Source organism: Poecilia mexicana, unplaced genomic scaffold, assembly GCF_051168715.1.
Source record: "Poecilia mexicana isolate PSO_F unplaced genomic scaffold, ASM5116871v1 scaffold_11, whole genome shotgun sequence".
Classification (NCBI taxonomy): domain Eukaryota; kingdom Metazoa; phylum Chordata; class Actinopteri; order Cyprinodontiformes; family Poeciliidae; genus Poecilia; species Poecilia mexicana.
Window position 1 is genome coordinate 19761314 of NW_028263380.1, and position 15220 is coordinate 19776533.

At 39.1% G+C, this 15220-nt stretch overlaps 2 protein-coding genes across 4 annotated transcripts; one reads left to right on the forward strand and one right to left on the reverse strand.

Annotated features, from left to right (window-relative positions):
* Positions 1-36: 36 nt before the first annotated feature.
* nelfe (negative elongation factor complex member E) lies at positions 37-4042 on the forward strand. 2 transcript variants are annotated; one of them, XM_015009812.2, is made up of 11 exons: positions 37-135; positions 359-440; positions 726-795; positions 1240-1385; positions 2099-2173; positions 2251-2288; positions 2368-2663; positions 2876-3020; positions 3119-3173; positions 3667-3769; positions 3852-4042. In XM_015009812.2, exons 2-11 carry the CDS (start codon positions 366-368, stop codon positions 3926-3928), a joined length of 1080 nt encoding a protein of 359 aa, XP_014865298.2. In that variant the 5' UTR covers positions 37-135; positions 359-365; the 3' UTR covers positions 3929-4042. The 2 variants fall into 2 exon arrangements, with proteins under 2 accessions (XP_014865298.2, XP_014865299.2); XM_015009813.2 differs by having other exon boundaries at positions 54-131.
* Positions 4043-4499: 457 nt separating this feature from the next.
* Positions 4500-14583, reverse strand: LOC106931602 (uncharacterized). Of its 2 annotated transcripts, XM_015009811.2 has the most exons (6): positions 14252-14583; positions 13164-13255; positions 11748-11968; positions 11477-11671; positions 11178-11369; positions 4500-7551 (listed from the first exon to the last, which is right to left on the reverse strand). In XM_015009811.2, exons 3-6 carry the CDS (start codon positions 11949-11951, stop codon positions 6463-6465), a joined length of 1680 nt encoding a protein of 559 aa, XP_014865297.1. In that variant the 5' UTR covers positions 11952-11968; positions 13164-13255; positions 14252-14583; the 3' UTR covers positions 4500-6462. The 2 variants fall into 2 exon arrangements, with proteins under 2 accessions (XP_014865297.1, XP_087866519.1); XM_088010393.1 differs by lacking the exon at positions 13164-13255 and having other exon boundaries at positions 14252-14582.
* Positions 14584-15220: the final 637 nt, after the last annotated feature.

A 15220-nucleotide genomic window follows, 5' to 3' on the forward strand; every position in this document is an offset into this window, starting at 1 on the left:
ATTTGGTAATATACAACAATAATTATAAGTATATTTTGTTTATATATTTTAACAAAAAAGAAATAAAATACGTGCTTACGTAATATCTACGCGTCGGTGTTTTTGTTTGAGCCGTTTGAATTCCAGAGAAGGTTGGTGAGTTATTACGAATACTATTTTAGAATAAAATAATTCATGTTTTGGGCTGCATTAATAGAGCAACTCTGTTTTTGCTATTTGCTGTTTTGTTTACCACTTGTAGTCTCTGGAAAGCAGCTATCCTGCCGTTTCTGACTTGTTAAATTAGACGGCTAACGGTGGTTGAAAATAAAAGCTCTGTTTTATTAATGCTCCTTTTTGCCTTTTTTGCTTCCTTTAGTGCTGTCATGGTGTTGTTTCCGAACTCACTAACGGAGGAAGAGGAGTCTCTACAGAAGAAGTATGCTAAACTTAAGAAAAAGGTAATCTCCTGGTTTGAATTGTTTCCTTTTATATCGCAGTGGTCCGTTACCATGATAAATATTGCTTAAAGGCTCAAATGCTCACCTAATTTTGCTCTACAAGAGGCTGAAATGATTCATACTTAATATTAATAATGTTTGTGGATGAGTGAATGAATAGAATAGCACAAAATAAAATGAAACAATATTTATTTTTCCCTTTTTGGGGAAATTTCAGTGTATCAACAGCGCAGTAAGAAGTAATCAGTCAACAGCTACTAAGTGTTTTAACTGCTATAATTTCAGAAAAAGGCTCTTCTTGCTCTGAAGAAGCAGAGTTCAACCAACCAAACAAACCAGAGTGGCTTGAAAAGGAGTAAGTGCTTTTGATTGATTTTTTAAAATATATTTATAACTAAATTTATTACTAGTCAAGGTTTTTGCACAAAAACGAGGAATTTGACGTTAGCTCCACTTTGCTATCTTTGAAGATATTTTACATGTACAGATATAAAGCAAAAATAAATATGTATAAGTAAGACTAGGTTGAATTACCACAAAATATGATCATTTTAAGAACTGTGACAATAACAGCAAGCCATTATGACACAACCTAAGCAAGCTTATAAAATACACATTTGTTGAACTGCCTAGGCGTCTCTTATCTAGGATACCCTTTTTTTTTTGCTTTGATTGTGTTTAGTCAAGTGCTGAGATAAACCAGAGAAAAATTATATTTTTAGCGCTAATCAATCAGCATTTATTTATGTAAACACTTGGTTGGATTTTATTTTAAATATTTCACTACTTTGTTTTGCAGCACTGTCGGATCAGCCTGTTGTTGATACCGCAACAGCGACAGAGCAAGCTAAAATGCTCATCAAGTCAGGAGCCATCAGCGCCATTAAATCAGAGACCAAGAACTCCGGCTTCAAACGCTCCCGAATGCTAGAAATCAAACTTAAGGTACTGTATCATTAAATACAGGGCAGTGGAAAATAATTTGGACCCCAGAAAACACAGGTTTCCTCTGTTTTTGCTTTTTTTTTTCACTTTGATTACCATTGTCTGTTATTTAAATTAGTTTGATGATCTGAGTAAATGGTATTCCTCAGTCCTGTGTAGTAAATGAGGCATTGTGTGTAATACGACTTAGTGGTTATTTCAGTAATCGATTTAATCTACAGATTATCTTGAGGATTAATTAATTAATTGGATTAAAAAATGGCACCACCCACAGATTTTTCATTCAACCACTTAAGCCTTTTTATATAATCTTAGAAATACATGAAAAAATCCAAATTAAAAAATGTATAGTTTTTAAATAAGAAAATATGCATTTTATTTTACTGCCTAAAATGCAGTAAATCAGAAACAGGTGAAACTAAAACTGACAGTTAAGGAGTTCAGGATAAAACAGATTTTCAGACAATTACAAGTTTTTTATTTATTTTTTTTACAGTTTTGGCTGAATTACTCCTTAATTACTTGCCTTATTTGAATTTGCATATTCCAATTAATGATTAATCAATTACTAATTTAGTTGACAATTATTTCAATAGCTGATCAATTAATCATTTCAGCCCAACTAATCTGTACATTAATTGGTTTTGATAAAGGAACATGCAGCTTATCTCTTTTTCTTCCTGCTTTCTTCTTTTATTGTTCCACTTCATCAGGACCCAGAAAAAGGTCCGGCTCCTGCCTTCTTACCCTTCCAAAGGAGTGTCTCTACAGATGATGATCCACATGAGGTATAAATGAGATTTTATGTTATTTATATATACATTTTGCTTTCTATTCTGAAGTTTCTTTGTGTCATTTGTTCTAGTCTGGAAAGAGAGGTCAAATGAAGAGTCTGTATGAAAGGTGAAAACCCGAACCTGAACCCATCCTCTAAAAGTGTCCCTCTGTGGGTCTGACTGAGTGTCTTTCTGCGTCCCTGCAGCTTCGTTAGTTCAAGCGACCGATACCGGGATGAAGAAGAAGGAGGCGGCATGTCGTCCAGCCGTGACGTGGACCGAGAAAGGGACAGAGACATAGACAGGGAGTGGGAAAGAGACAGAGACCGGGAACGGGAACGGGATAGAGAAAGAGGCCGGGACAGGGACAGAGACAGAGACAGAGACAGGGAAAGAGAACGAGAACGGGAACGAGAAAGACACAGAGAACGAAGCAGAGAGAGAGACAGAGACCAGGACAGGGAGCGAGACAGAGACAGAGACAGAGACACACCTTTCAGAAGTAAGTAGACCTTCATAGGTGGTTTTTATTTATTTATTTACCTTTTAAAAATATTTTATTACAAATTGAAAGCATTAAAATAAAACCAACCAACACAAATTTTTCACAAAGCCTCATCATGTACTCAGTTTATAGATAAACTGAAATTAGAAAAAATGCAGATGGATTACTGAAAAGTGTGGTTTTGATTCTTGTTTGTCTTTTCCTTTTAGGATCGGACTCGTACCCGGAGCGCAGAGGTGTGCGTAAGGGGAACACGGTGTACGTTTACGGCTCCGGCCTGGTGGAGGACAGCCTGCGGTCTGCCTTCTCCCAGCATGGGAACCTCATCGACCTCTCAATGGACAACCCGCGCAAGTACGGAACCGGTACTCTGCTAAGCATTATCCTGACGTTCTGATGCATTCTCCTTGTTACATGAACACTTGAACTCTTCCTCCTGCTTATCTTTGCAGTTGTGCATTTATCACGTTTGAGAAGATGGAGTCTGCAGACCAGGCTGTAGCTGAGGTAGGTACTTTGCTATTTTTACAATTTATGGAGGCTTTCCACTTATTTTCAGTCCATTACTTGACTACTTTTAATGATAAGTTGTGTTTTAGGTAAGTGGGGGAAATCTCTGCTTTTTTTCAGCGGAGAGAAAAGCAGACATCACACTTAACTATGGAAAACCAAAGAAAGATTTGGTGGAGGAAAAAAAACTATTTTTCAAAAATAAAATCTTAAAACCCAAACACTGTATTAATTGATAAAACCCAAGTTTAATGTGACTTAAATCTGATCTGTGAAACAATGAGGCATAACAATGTCCCTAAACTAAATCAATGTTGTGTCTGTATGTTGAAACTTGAGTCTCTTTTCCATTAGCAGCAAACACAATTAAAAAAAAAACACTATTAAAAAGTAAAGGTTGAAACGCAGAATGTCTAAATCTTTGTCTTCAGGTTAAATGTTTCCATCAAACTGTTGATTATTTTGCCTGTTTGTGTTTTTTTTCGGACAGTTGAATGGAGCCGTGGTGGGAGACGTTCATATTAAAGTCAGCATTGCCAGGAAGCAGCCCATGCTGGACGCTGCCACCGGGAAATCAGTGTGGGCCTCCCTCGGTAAACTCTTCTTCTCTTGTTCACCGAGACGTCTGTTTCTGAAGGTCAACCCGTCATTTCTTTCCTTTTTTAACTCTTCCAGCTGTGCAGAACAGCACCAAAGGCTCGTACAGGGATAAGAGGAACCAAGTGGTCTACAGTGAAGACTTCCTGGAATAAAAGAAGTTTTGTTTTTTTCTTTTTAGTGAGAAGCTGGCCTGTATCGTGGGATTGTTTTTTTTTTTGTTGAATTGAATAAATCACATTCTCAAGTAGAATTCCATAAAACTGGGATTTCTAAGGTTTCTGCATATCTTTCCTGGCAAAATCCTGAACTCTTCATTTTTAAAAGTGGAAATATAAAACTTCACGGCTTTATTAGGAATTTGACAGAAGGATGGAGGAATGAGTAGAACAAATTTTCAGACGGAATAGAATCTCATCCTCTTCATTTAAAGTCGGACCGTTTGAGAAAAATCTGCCATAAATCATGAAGAAATACATCTGAAAATTAAAAATTTTAAAACAGTTTTAAATAGATATACAATGTAAAAATAATTAAGATGCAGTCTTGTTTTCTTTCAACTCTGTGCAACCGAAAGCAGTATTTTATGTTGCATTTATTTTGACAATTAGGCTTTAAATGCTACACATCAAACCTTCGATATTTTTTTTTAAACTGAACTACAAATCTTCAAAATAAATAAGCATCCTGCATTCCTTGTGAAAATAACCAAACTTAAATCCTTCCTGAGTGCTCTCAAAGTTTATTACCTGTGCAGCTCTCCTTGTTTCAAACCAATATTCGGATCACTGATGCGTTTTAATCAACCTTCTGTGTGCAGCAGATGAACAGTTTGAGAGGAGAATCACTAAGTTATCATTACAGTACAAATATCTACATTAAAAACAAGACATGTTAATAATTTTCTCTCATTTTTTGTTACATGACACATTACAAAATATCTCACTCAAACCCAAAAGAGAAAATAGTTCACAACAATTTCAGATATGTTAAAAAAAAGTACTGGTAGAATAATCGTCTTTGGCTTCAGGGAGTTTCACATAATATCCACTGGTACAGTTTACTCAGATGCAGTTTAACAGCTACTAGCTACAACCAGAAAAGACCAATTATATTGCTCGTTTACTGTCCATTTATCTTCACACTAGACACGTGGTTTGGCAGTAAACATATGAAGGCATTTTAATATTTTTAGCACTTTAAGATCAGTAACGTCACCATGACCCTTTGAAAAGCAGATCCAGCAGACTGCGGTAAACTGATGAGCATGAAGGCTTCACAATTCATTTCCCTTGAACCATTTTCACATTAAAGTTAAAACCATACATCTCTGTGTATTTTAGGAGATTTTGATGTAATAAACCAACACAAAGCAGGACGTTTCAATGGAAATCTGGAATGTGTGTCTCCATATCTTTGAATGACTCAAAAAGGAGAAATATGCCCGTTTTTCTAAGCAAAATTGTTCAAGCTCAGTAAGATTGGACGGTGAGCATCTAACAACGATTGGCCAAGGCGATAAACCATAAAATTAACACCGAAATTTATGACGATGACCGACGCCATTTTGCACATCTTGGTATTTTCGGTGTTTTTTTTTATCCCTTGTGCAGTTGCCTCAGTCATGCGAGGACTGAGGCAACTGATACAAGTGATATGGGTGTGGGATCGGTTGGATCCCATTTGTAAACACCAGGGTTAAAAAAACGTATCTTTTTAGTAGGCTATGCTCGTGTTCCTTTAAGACGCCGCGCTACGTGTACATTCAGCAGTCACGTGACTCCACCCCAACCAGAAGAAGCGAGAGAGACGGTGAGGTTGAGAAAATGTCAAATGTGGAAACCGAGGCGGTGGTCGAGGAGGGAGATGAGCAGTTAATTAACTGGTTAATATATAATAACATTGATTTTAGGCTATATAGTCCAGCCCTAAAATAATACAAACATATGAATATAAATGTACCAGCTTCGTAAAAACAAGCCCCTTTCTCGACGCTTTGTCTCTTGAAGTTTTACATTTTACCCAACGCTAACGTTCGGCCGTGACGTACGTCATGCCCTAGCTTGACCCTGCACTGTAAAGAGCGAAGTGCAAAGCCGAATAAAACGGCTGTTAATATTAAGTATTTTTGAAGCACGGCCAACACGCACTGAACGGCTTCGGCCACTTCCGGCGCTGCCATGGCTAAAACTATAAGCAGAAAAATCTACGTCATCGTTCGCAACTTCTTCTGTTCTGATTGGCCGGTAGAAATTCTACCGGAGCTGGGCGATATGGCTGAAAAACGTCTACTGATACGCGTTTAATATCAGTCGATATCAATAATTATTGATTAGTTTGAACTGGTGGCATTTTTTTTCCTATTTTAGCCAAAGTGGTGAAATCTTAAATTACCTAGCAACACGTACATGTGGTTCTGGATAGAGTTCAGTAAAATTATTGACTATTCTATCAGACGTATTTTCTATTGATATCGATCACGTGTCTTTCACAATATATAGTGTTATTGATGTATTGTCCAGCCCTTGCTAGAATGTACGCATGCCACATAATTCATCTTCATTTGTAAAAAGTGGAATTTTTCCTTCTACCTCATAATTGTACGCCACTTTGTGTTGGCCAGTCACAAAAAGACCCTGATAAAATACACTAAAGTTTGGGTTTAACAGAACATGGAACATGTTTTTGCTCATGACACTTGCTCCGTTTGTTCAGTAACCAGGCATTCCTGTTCTTCCTCCGGCTCTCTTACTGCAGTTTCTCTCGCCCTCTCCCGCTCCTCCTGCTCGTGCAGGGAGTTCTGCCCCGTGGTTTTCCCGTGCTGCTCCTTCAGGTGGCGTCGTAAGGCGGGCTTGTGGGCGAAGCGGGCGTGGCAGTAGGCGCATCGATGCGGCCGCTCCCCGCTGTGGAGGTTCATGTGGTCTATCAGCGTGGACTTCTGGGTGAACGTCTTGTAGCACAGGGGGCACTGGTGGGCCTTGGCGGCCCCTCGGTGCACGGCCATGTGTCGGGTGAGGTTGCTGGAGTGGTGGAAGTGCTTCCCGCAGCAGGGGCAGACGTACAGCAGGTGGGTGGAGCGGGAGTGGATGGCCAGGGAGTGTGCTGAGGGGAAAGTGAGGCCACAGTGCTCGCAGATTACAGGCCCCGTCACGCTGGAAGTGGAGCCCACCACGGCGACGGACTCGTCCCCTCCTTCGTTTGTGCCGACAGCGTTCAACCCAGAACTCCCTTCGCCGGCGCCAGACTCTTCCAGGGAGAACTGATTCATGGGGGAGACCTTTTCACCGTGAACGCTGCCCAAAGCGAAGTCCAACCGGGGGAAATCAACGAAATAATTTGCTGCGGTCTTCAGATCCTCCTGGCTGAAGTCCAGGGCAAAGCCCCCTCCCAGTCCAGCAGCGGCGGCGTACCACAGATCCTGACGGTGAGCTAAGGTCGGCGACCTTTTCTCTTGGGACGATCCCCACTTTCGCTTCTTGAATCCCCTCCCCCTGCCTTTCCCTCTGCCGCGGCTGATTTTCGGCTCAGACAGTCTTCGCCTGAACGCTCTGAGGCCCCCAAAACTCAGATCCTCAGCAGAGTCCAAGTCGCATTCGCTGCCGTCTCCCGCAATGAATATCCTGTTGGTTTCTGGGTAGCACAGATCCTGAGGAACATCGGCGGAGTCTCCCTTGTCTGCCTCCCCGTCTCGGTTTGCCAGCTCTTCCTCTGGGATGTACACTCTGTAGACACTGTAGTCCTCCGGCCGGTTCTCGTCCTCCTCACCCATCGCGTTTACCTGGAGTTAACAATAAAATGTTAGTTTACTTTTCAAGACAAAACTTTGTGAGTGTGTTTTACTCAAAACTCCTCAGGCGGCGTCGCTTTAGCTTCAGCTTCACACGGTTCAAATTCACTAAAGCAGGGAGTCAAACTGATTTTGGGCCAAATCAGGATCATGAATGCTCTTAAAGGGCCAGAATGCTTTGATAAAACCTGTTCAACTGTTAAAATATCAATGAATTCTTAAAATTAAATCATATTACTGAACATCTTTTCAGTCCCTCCAGGATTTTATGATTCATTTTGCAATGAAAATGTGTTTGTGTTACTAATTTGGAAATATTTTTGCTTATTTATGACGGTAAATGCGACTTTGTGTTACTCGCTGTACAGATTGTGGACTATAACCTGACATTAATGAAGACTGAGGCAGCCGTTTAGTACAAGAACGTTTTCAACAATTTTTGAGAAAAATCTGCAATAAACTCCAAGCTATGCATTAGTGAAAAAAGGTGCAGAGGTTTGTTGATTTTGCGTGAATTCTCAAGAAACTGATTGATATGATTTGGTAGTAAACAGATAAAAACTGCATTGATTTGATTCGATCTGATCTATAGGGCCACATAAAAAGCTACGGTGGGCCAGATTTGGCCCACAGGCCTCGAGTTTGACATGTGCACTGAAGGAAAGTTATGTTATTGCATTTTACAAGGTCAAATATTTATTTTCTTAATCAAAAATGATTTATTTCCATCTTTTAATGTATTTAAATAAAAAATCTGTAGACTGTGCCAGTTTTTTAAATATGATTACTCGTCAGAACAATCAAGTTAGAGAAATAATTGGTAGTTGCAGCCCTGCAGTCTGGGCTGGCTGGACTTCCTCAGTGAGTCAGCAGGGCTCTCTGGAGTAATTTCAGTCGGGCGGCCCGGTGGGACGCCTCACCACTGGTCCATGTTTTCCACATTAGTGGATAATGGATTTCTCTGTGGTTTGCCGGAACCCACAGACTTGGAAATGGCTTTGAAACCTTGTTTTATTTAGACGTTAATGACCAGGTTTCCTGTTGAGTTTCTTTAGGTCAGAGTGTGATGCGTTGGTTCTTAAGCTCGCTAAGCCTACTTCATGTTGTCAAACAGGTTCTTTTCTCACACAACGAGTCTAGCAGAGGAAAGTGAAACTGAATTCAGCTTCCTGTAATGTCCTGAGGTATTTCACAAGCTGCTTAATGATGCATGAAAGAGAAGAATAGAGCTGCGGTTTTATGCAGGTGTTCAAATGTTGCTGCGGGAGACGTGCTGGAAACGGAGACAGATTTTAGCTCCGGATGCTAATAGTCATTTAATGAATAAATATCGGCCAACACTGAGTCACAACCCGAAATAAGTTACATAAATCCTGGAGGGAGTTTTATTTTTCGTCTCTATTAGGGCTGTAGCTAACATTTTTTTATTTTAAGGATTATTTTCTGATGACTAATCAGATTTAAAAATGTGCAATTTATTTTGTTCAACATCAGCCTTTTAATACAATATTAGAAATACATAAAAAATGTAAATGAACATTTAAAATCATTTTTTCAAAACCAGAAAATAAACAATCTATTGGCTAAAATGCAGTAACAGATTTGCTTTAGTTTACGCTTGATCATTTGTTTGAAACAAAATGCCTAATAGATTTTTTAGTTTTATTTAAACCAGGTTAAGATAAAACTATGGAAGTTGTTGGCAGAACATATTTACAGACAAAGTTTTTATATACATCTTTAAATTAATAATGCATATTTTTATAGTCTAGATTTAGACTAAAAATCTATGCTATAAATTCAAATATTGTAAATTATTTGAATTAATCATTTATTAATAATTTATAATAATAGTTATTACAATAATTATTTGAATTCATTATAAATTATTTGAATTCATTATAAATTATTTGAATTCATAGTGGTTCAAATTGAACATTTTGATGTGTAATGGTGGCATTTGGAAAAATGTAATGTTTTAATTATTTAATGTAGGGCTGAAACGATTCCTCGAATGATTCGAGTACCTCGATTACTAAAATTCCTCGAGGAAAATTTACCTGCCTCGAAGCTTCGTTAATTTATGTTTTATTAGTTAGCACACCGTGTTCCGGCCGGGACTTCATTTGCGTTGCGCGGAGCTCTCACTTCCGCCTCTGAGTTGTTGACAAAAGCTAAGTCTCAGCGGCATAAAGTCCAATCTTCAAGATTGGCCCGTGGGGATTTTATTGATTGATGATAATGCCCGACTTTTTATCGTTTTTGGGGAACCAATAAGCATCCTTAAAATGACTGGGGGAATGCCTGGAGTACGGCAGCATTTCTCCTCCGGGGCTGCTGGTTGAAAGCGAACGGCGGGAAGAGCGCTGAGGTGAGCGGATAGCCTGAACAGGGAGGGCGGCTGAGTGGCTGATGCTTACCGTGTAAATGTAGCTTTACCGACGAACCGCACAATAAATTTCATATCCCGGTCTGAAGAAACGGGTGGCGGAGCGCATCGTACATGGCTGGTAGATGAGTTTCTGAGTGTGACCAGTGAAGGTGTCGTAAATATCCCGTATTGCTTCCCCCCGTGTTCGTCCCCCGGTCTAACGGTTCGTCAGTCCGCTGGTCTATTTCCTCCCCTCCACCCCATCTTACGTTCGTTCATTCGCCCTCTCCTCCGACTCCAGGCGGCATTTCCCGTATTTTCAAACCCAAAGCGTGACAGGTTAGGTGGCAAGGTGAGTTTAATTAATCTATTAAACTCACTGAAGATGAATACATAAACTAAAAGCTGGATTGTAGACATTTTTTATAAGCATATTTGTGAGCCTGCCTCTTTGTTATTAAATTCAATATAATTTCAGATTTTTCTATAACTTTTCTTCTGGTTAACTTAGAACATGAGCTATTATTGTTACAGGTTAGTTTTCTAAACTACAAAAAGCAACTGTTAGGGATGCTCAAATATGAAAAATTGGACTGATATTGATATCTGATAGTAACACCGGTATTATGCCAGATTTACCAATATTTCATTTTATAATTTTTTTTATCCGATTACTCGATTAATCGTAAGAATAATCGATAGATTACTCGATTACTAAAATATTCGTTTACAACAGCCCTAATTTAATGTGTTCCATGTATTTTTATATTTTTATGTTAAGCTCTTTGAAATGCGCTACACTAAAACTTCACTGATTTTTTTGTGCAGTTTTGACTTAATTACTGCTCCGAGTCCGTTATTCTTTCAGCAAATTGCCTTTTTTAAGTCTCTGTACTCCAGTTAACGATTAATCAATTACTAAAGTAGTGTACGATTATTTCAATCGATTAATTACGATTAATCGTTTTAGCTCTAGTCTGTTAGCGCTCTTCCAGACTTGTTTCAGTTTCAGCAGTTTCTGAAGCCCATAAAGTCGGTTCTGAGCTTCATTTTAGGTTGATCAAATTCACTAAGAATAACTAAAGTTTGAAACAGATTATTGCATTTTCACAGCATTAATTCATCTGTTTGCGTCAGTGTGGATTCTAAAGAGCAAACACTAAACATCTAGACACTGAGCTGCACGTACGCCGACATAGCAGGAGCGTTTAGTGCGTCTCATTCGCATGCGAGGTGTGAAAATCACCTTGGCGTCGGGCTCATCCAGCACGGGGCTGTCGCCGGCGTGCTGGGCAGATGTTTCGCTGTTTTCTTCCTCCAGTGTGATGACTGCAGGGCTGTGCTGCTCGATGGGGGAGGGCTGAGTGGTCAGAGGTGAAGCCACTGAATGAACATTGGCACTGAGAATAACCGGTCTGACCTGACCGTCGTCCTCCATCTAAAAATAGAAAGGAGGAGGAAGAAAAATGCACAGTTTTACTTCTTCATAGTGAGAGAGAAGGCAGACGGCAGATCAACGTGGTTTAAATTAACTGTTGGACTGACTTTCAGCAGATTGGGGTTCTTTAGTTGCACGTATCTCTCCAGCGCGGCTCTGCAGCGCTCCACGATGTGCTCCATCTGGAAGTAGCTAGCAGCAGTCAGGTAGTTGACGATCTCCTCAGGACTGAACTGCAGCATGCCGGTGTAGCACGACTGCAGCAGGTCGCACACAACCGAGGAGCTGTACAGCATCGACACCTGGAGAAAGCATGAAAAATATGCTTTCAGTGCACAGCAGCGTCTGGGAAGGCGGTGTGCGTTTATCCTCACCCACCTGAAGCCTGGGTGAGGGGTTGAGGAGAAACTGATCCCTCAGGAAGGGCGAGCAGGCCGCCAGCACGACCTTATGACCTTTGAAGGTCTGGTTGTTGCTGGCCACGATGGTGATGTCGCAGAAATGTTGGCGGGACCGGAGGGAGTTCATGTGCTTCAGGGTCGTGTCCCCGTGTCCCGGTAGCCGGAAACACACAGTCTCCATGTTGTCTGGCCAACAGACTGTGAGCGACGCAGGTCAGAAGAAGAGAAATTAAATAAAAATAAAGAATCTATGAAGAATCATTCTCACAGTGTGAGCTCCAGAGAAACTCCACTAAACTTCCAGAATAATTGAACCTTTTTAAGCAGGTCTGAAACGATTAATCGGATTAGTCGTGATTAGTAAAATAATTGCCAATTAATTTAGTAATTGATTATTCGTTGACTTGAGCATACAGACTCAAAGAATAGCTTACTTACAGCAGTAATTAAGCCAAAACTGCACAGAATATATAGCTATGGAAAAAACGTAGATACCACTTAAAATGATCAGTTTTTCTGATTTTACTCTTTATAGGTTCATGTTTGAGTAAAATGAACTTTGTTCTTTTATTCTATGAACTACTGACAACATGACTCTGAAGTCCCAAGCAAATATTTAGGATTTATTAGCAGAAAATGAGAAACAAAAAAGAAGCAGCGCTTTCAGATGTCAAATAATGCAAAGAAAACAAGTTAATATTCATTTAGAAGCAACAAAACTAATGTTTTAACTCAGGAAGAGTTCAGAAATCAACATTTGGTGGAAAAACCAGGAGGTTTTAATGGAGGTCAGTGCAGTGGGCTCTTTGTTTTTCCCAGAGTTGTATAATTTCAGCTTGTTGTAGATAATTTCTACAACAAGATGCTTTCAGAAATCTCCAATGGATGTTTTTGTTTAGTCCATCTGTGTTGCATCATCTGTATCATGTGAAGCCTGCAGACCTTTAGTCATTATTCTGTTTCTTTTTTTTTTTTGGTGACCTCTTGGATGAGTCATGGATTTGCTCTTGGAGTAGTTTTGGAAAGCCGGACGTTCCTGGAAAGGTTCACCACTGTTCCAGGTTTTCTCCAGTTGTGGAAAATGGCTCTCACTGTGGTTTTCCCAAAGCTTGGGATGTTTCTTTTTGAGTCATTTATCCACAGTAGATCTTGTGGCATTGAATAAATTGTAAAAAAAAAAATCCCTCCTTTCAATATTTACAACAGTTCTTAAAACTGCATTTACTTCTTTTATTGGTGATTTCACAGGATGTTAGAAGGTATATTTATAAGTATCACATTGCATTTTGCAAATGTTTGTTTTCCCTCATGTTTAGGAAACTGTTTTGGTTTTGGTTCATGCTGCCATCTTGATAAGCAGTTCCTCGAAAGAGATGCTGTGTCTCAATCTGACCTTTCTCACGACGGTGTTGATCACTTCACTTCTTCTTCGTTTGTGTCTTAGTATTTTTGGCCATTTTGAAGAAAAACAGACACAGCCGCCTGCTGCAGAAAAACACCAACCATATGCCAATTTGTACTTGTAGGAGGATGATTTCTGTCTAACAACTGATGGTTCAAAGCCATTTTCTTGATCATAATCACACTATTTTGTACAAAAACTTGGCTTCAACTCTAAAAATTAATGCACCCCACTGTTAGGTTAACGGATGTAATCTGACATTTAAATATGCAATAACATTGTAGAAGAAATGGTTTGGGTAAATTTATATAGGCTTTATTTTTATGATTATGAACAATTCTACATTTCTGGGTGTGCAGATAACTCAAAAAGTCAGTGATCTCTAATCAAAACTGTACATTTTCAGCAATACACCCAACACAGCTCTTTAAGTTTGGACCATTCTTGAGAAAACATAGACATTTTGTTTTACTCTACTACAATTTTATGATAATTTGGAAATTTGTTCTAGAGTATCAGTGTTAATTATTGATCTTTTTCAGAGCAGAATCATAAATGGCTGAAATTATTGGTCGATCAGAAAAAAATCTGACTCTCCAATCCCATTTCAGCCCATTGAGAATAAAACCTTATAAAATGGATTCAGTTTTATTTCTCTCTGCTGAAACTTCAGCGCGTTTTATTCAGATCAGATTAAAAAATCATTTCTAACAATAGAAGCTTGACAGTAAAAAACAAGCTGTGTTATAATGTAACATAATGGCATCTAGTCTAGTTAGTTGCTTTGAAAGAACACGGCTAGCTATCACCATTGTTGGGCGGATTTTAAAAAGCTGTAAAATACTTATTAATTTGTGAAACCTATTTAAATCAATCCATTTCTTGCTGGTTACTTTAATAGACACAACTGGTTCAAATAAAACGTAAATAATATACATTTTAACTCCTTTGTTTTAGCAAAGCTAGCTTATCCACTCGACTGCTAGCCACCTTTAGCTAGCATCAAACTTATCTCCTGGAAACCAAACACAAAAGGCAAAAACTCACACAGTTACGGTTAAAACTTTGCAACAACTCACCTCGGTGTCTTCCCTTCTGTCTCAGCCCGCCGTTGTTGGTTTTCTTGAACGGGACAAACGCTAGGAGACACTTGCTGACCAGCTAAATTTGCACATTTCAAAGCTACACGGGGGGGGGAAATGCTTCCACCTCGATTTCTGTTTACTTTTCGGCCTCGTTCTCGCAGGAAGTACCGTCTCGTGACCGGGAATAACAAACCACCGGCGATTCGCCAGTAAAACTGACTTTGAATCTGTTTCCGAGCGACGCCTCTTCCGTGGTGAGGCCGTAAATTAAAAGCACGCCTGCTGATTTCTGATCAGCGATTTTAAAATCAATGGACTGGGAGAGAAAAATGGGGCGGGGACCCCAGCTTTCAGGCGTGCTGACGCACACATAGACATAGAACAATTAGATGCTACGTGAGCGTTCAAACTGTACGTAAACGTTGCCGCCGTGTTGTGAGTGGCTTCGGAAAAGCCATCACTGTGTATTTCATCCTAATGAATTGATAACTTCTTTCAGACTTGCATATGCCAATAACTTTGCTTCTTCTTTGTTCTTAATTTAATTTAGATTGAGGCATCATTTGATTTTTTTTTATAGATGTTATTTATTTATTTATTTATTTTGCTTGATAAGAAAATTCTGGTGTAATAACTCAATTAACATCTGAAAAACAACAATAAATGGTTCCTTAACATTCTTTACAGAAAACAAAATAGTCAAAATAACTACAGCTTCACTATTATAAGTTATTTGAAGAATGACTTTTAATTGTCCTTAGCAGTGTTAAGATTCTGAACTACTTACAACCACTAACATAATAATAATAATAATAATAATAATAATAATAATAATAATAACTGTCATTATTAGTTTTTTAATAAGACACCTGACACAAGTACAGTTTAATAGTTGTCTAAAAGTTAATTTAATTCACAAAACTCACGTTTCCAAGCAGTTGTCCTGCTTTCTATGATGAGCTT

Coding starts and splice junctions, on each gene's coding strand:
- LOC106931602 (XM_015009811.2), bottom strand. CDS start 11,951: ATGGAGACTGTGTGTTTCCGGCTACCGGGACACGGGGACACGACCCTG. Junction 11,370..11,476: donor AGAACCCCAATCTGCTGAAA/GTCAGTCCAACA, acceptor TTCTATTTTTAG/ATGGAGGACGACGGTCAGGT. Junction 7,552..11,177: donor TGGATGAGCCCGACGCCAAG/GTGATTTTCACA, acceptor TGTTAACTCCAG/GTAAACGCGATGGGTGAGGA.
- nelfe (XM_015009812.2), top strand. CDS start 366: ATGGTGTTGTTTCCGAACTCACTAACGGAGGAAGAGGAGTCTCTACAG. Junction 796..1,239: donor CCAGAGTGGCTTGAAAAGGA/GTAAGTGCTTTT, acceptor TTTGTTTTGCAG/CACTGTCGGATCAGCCTGTT. Junction 2,289..2,367: donor ATGAAGAGTCTGTATGAAAG/GTGAAAACCCGA, acceptor GCGTCCCTGCAG/CTTCGTTAGTTCAAGCGACC.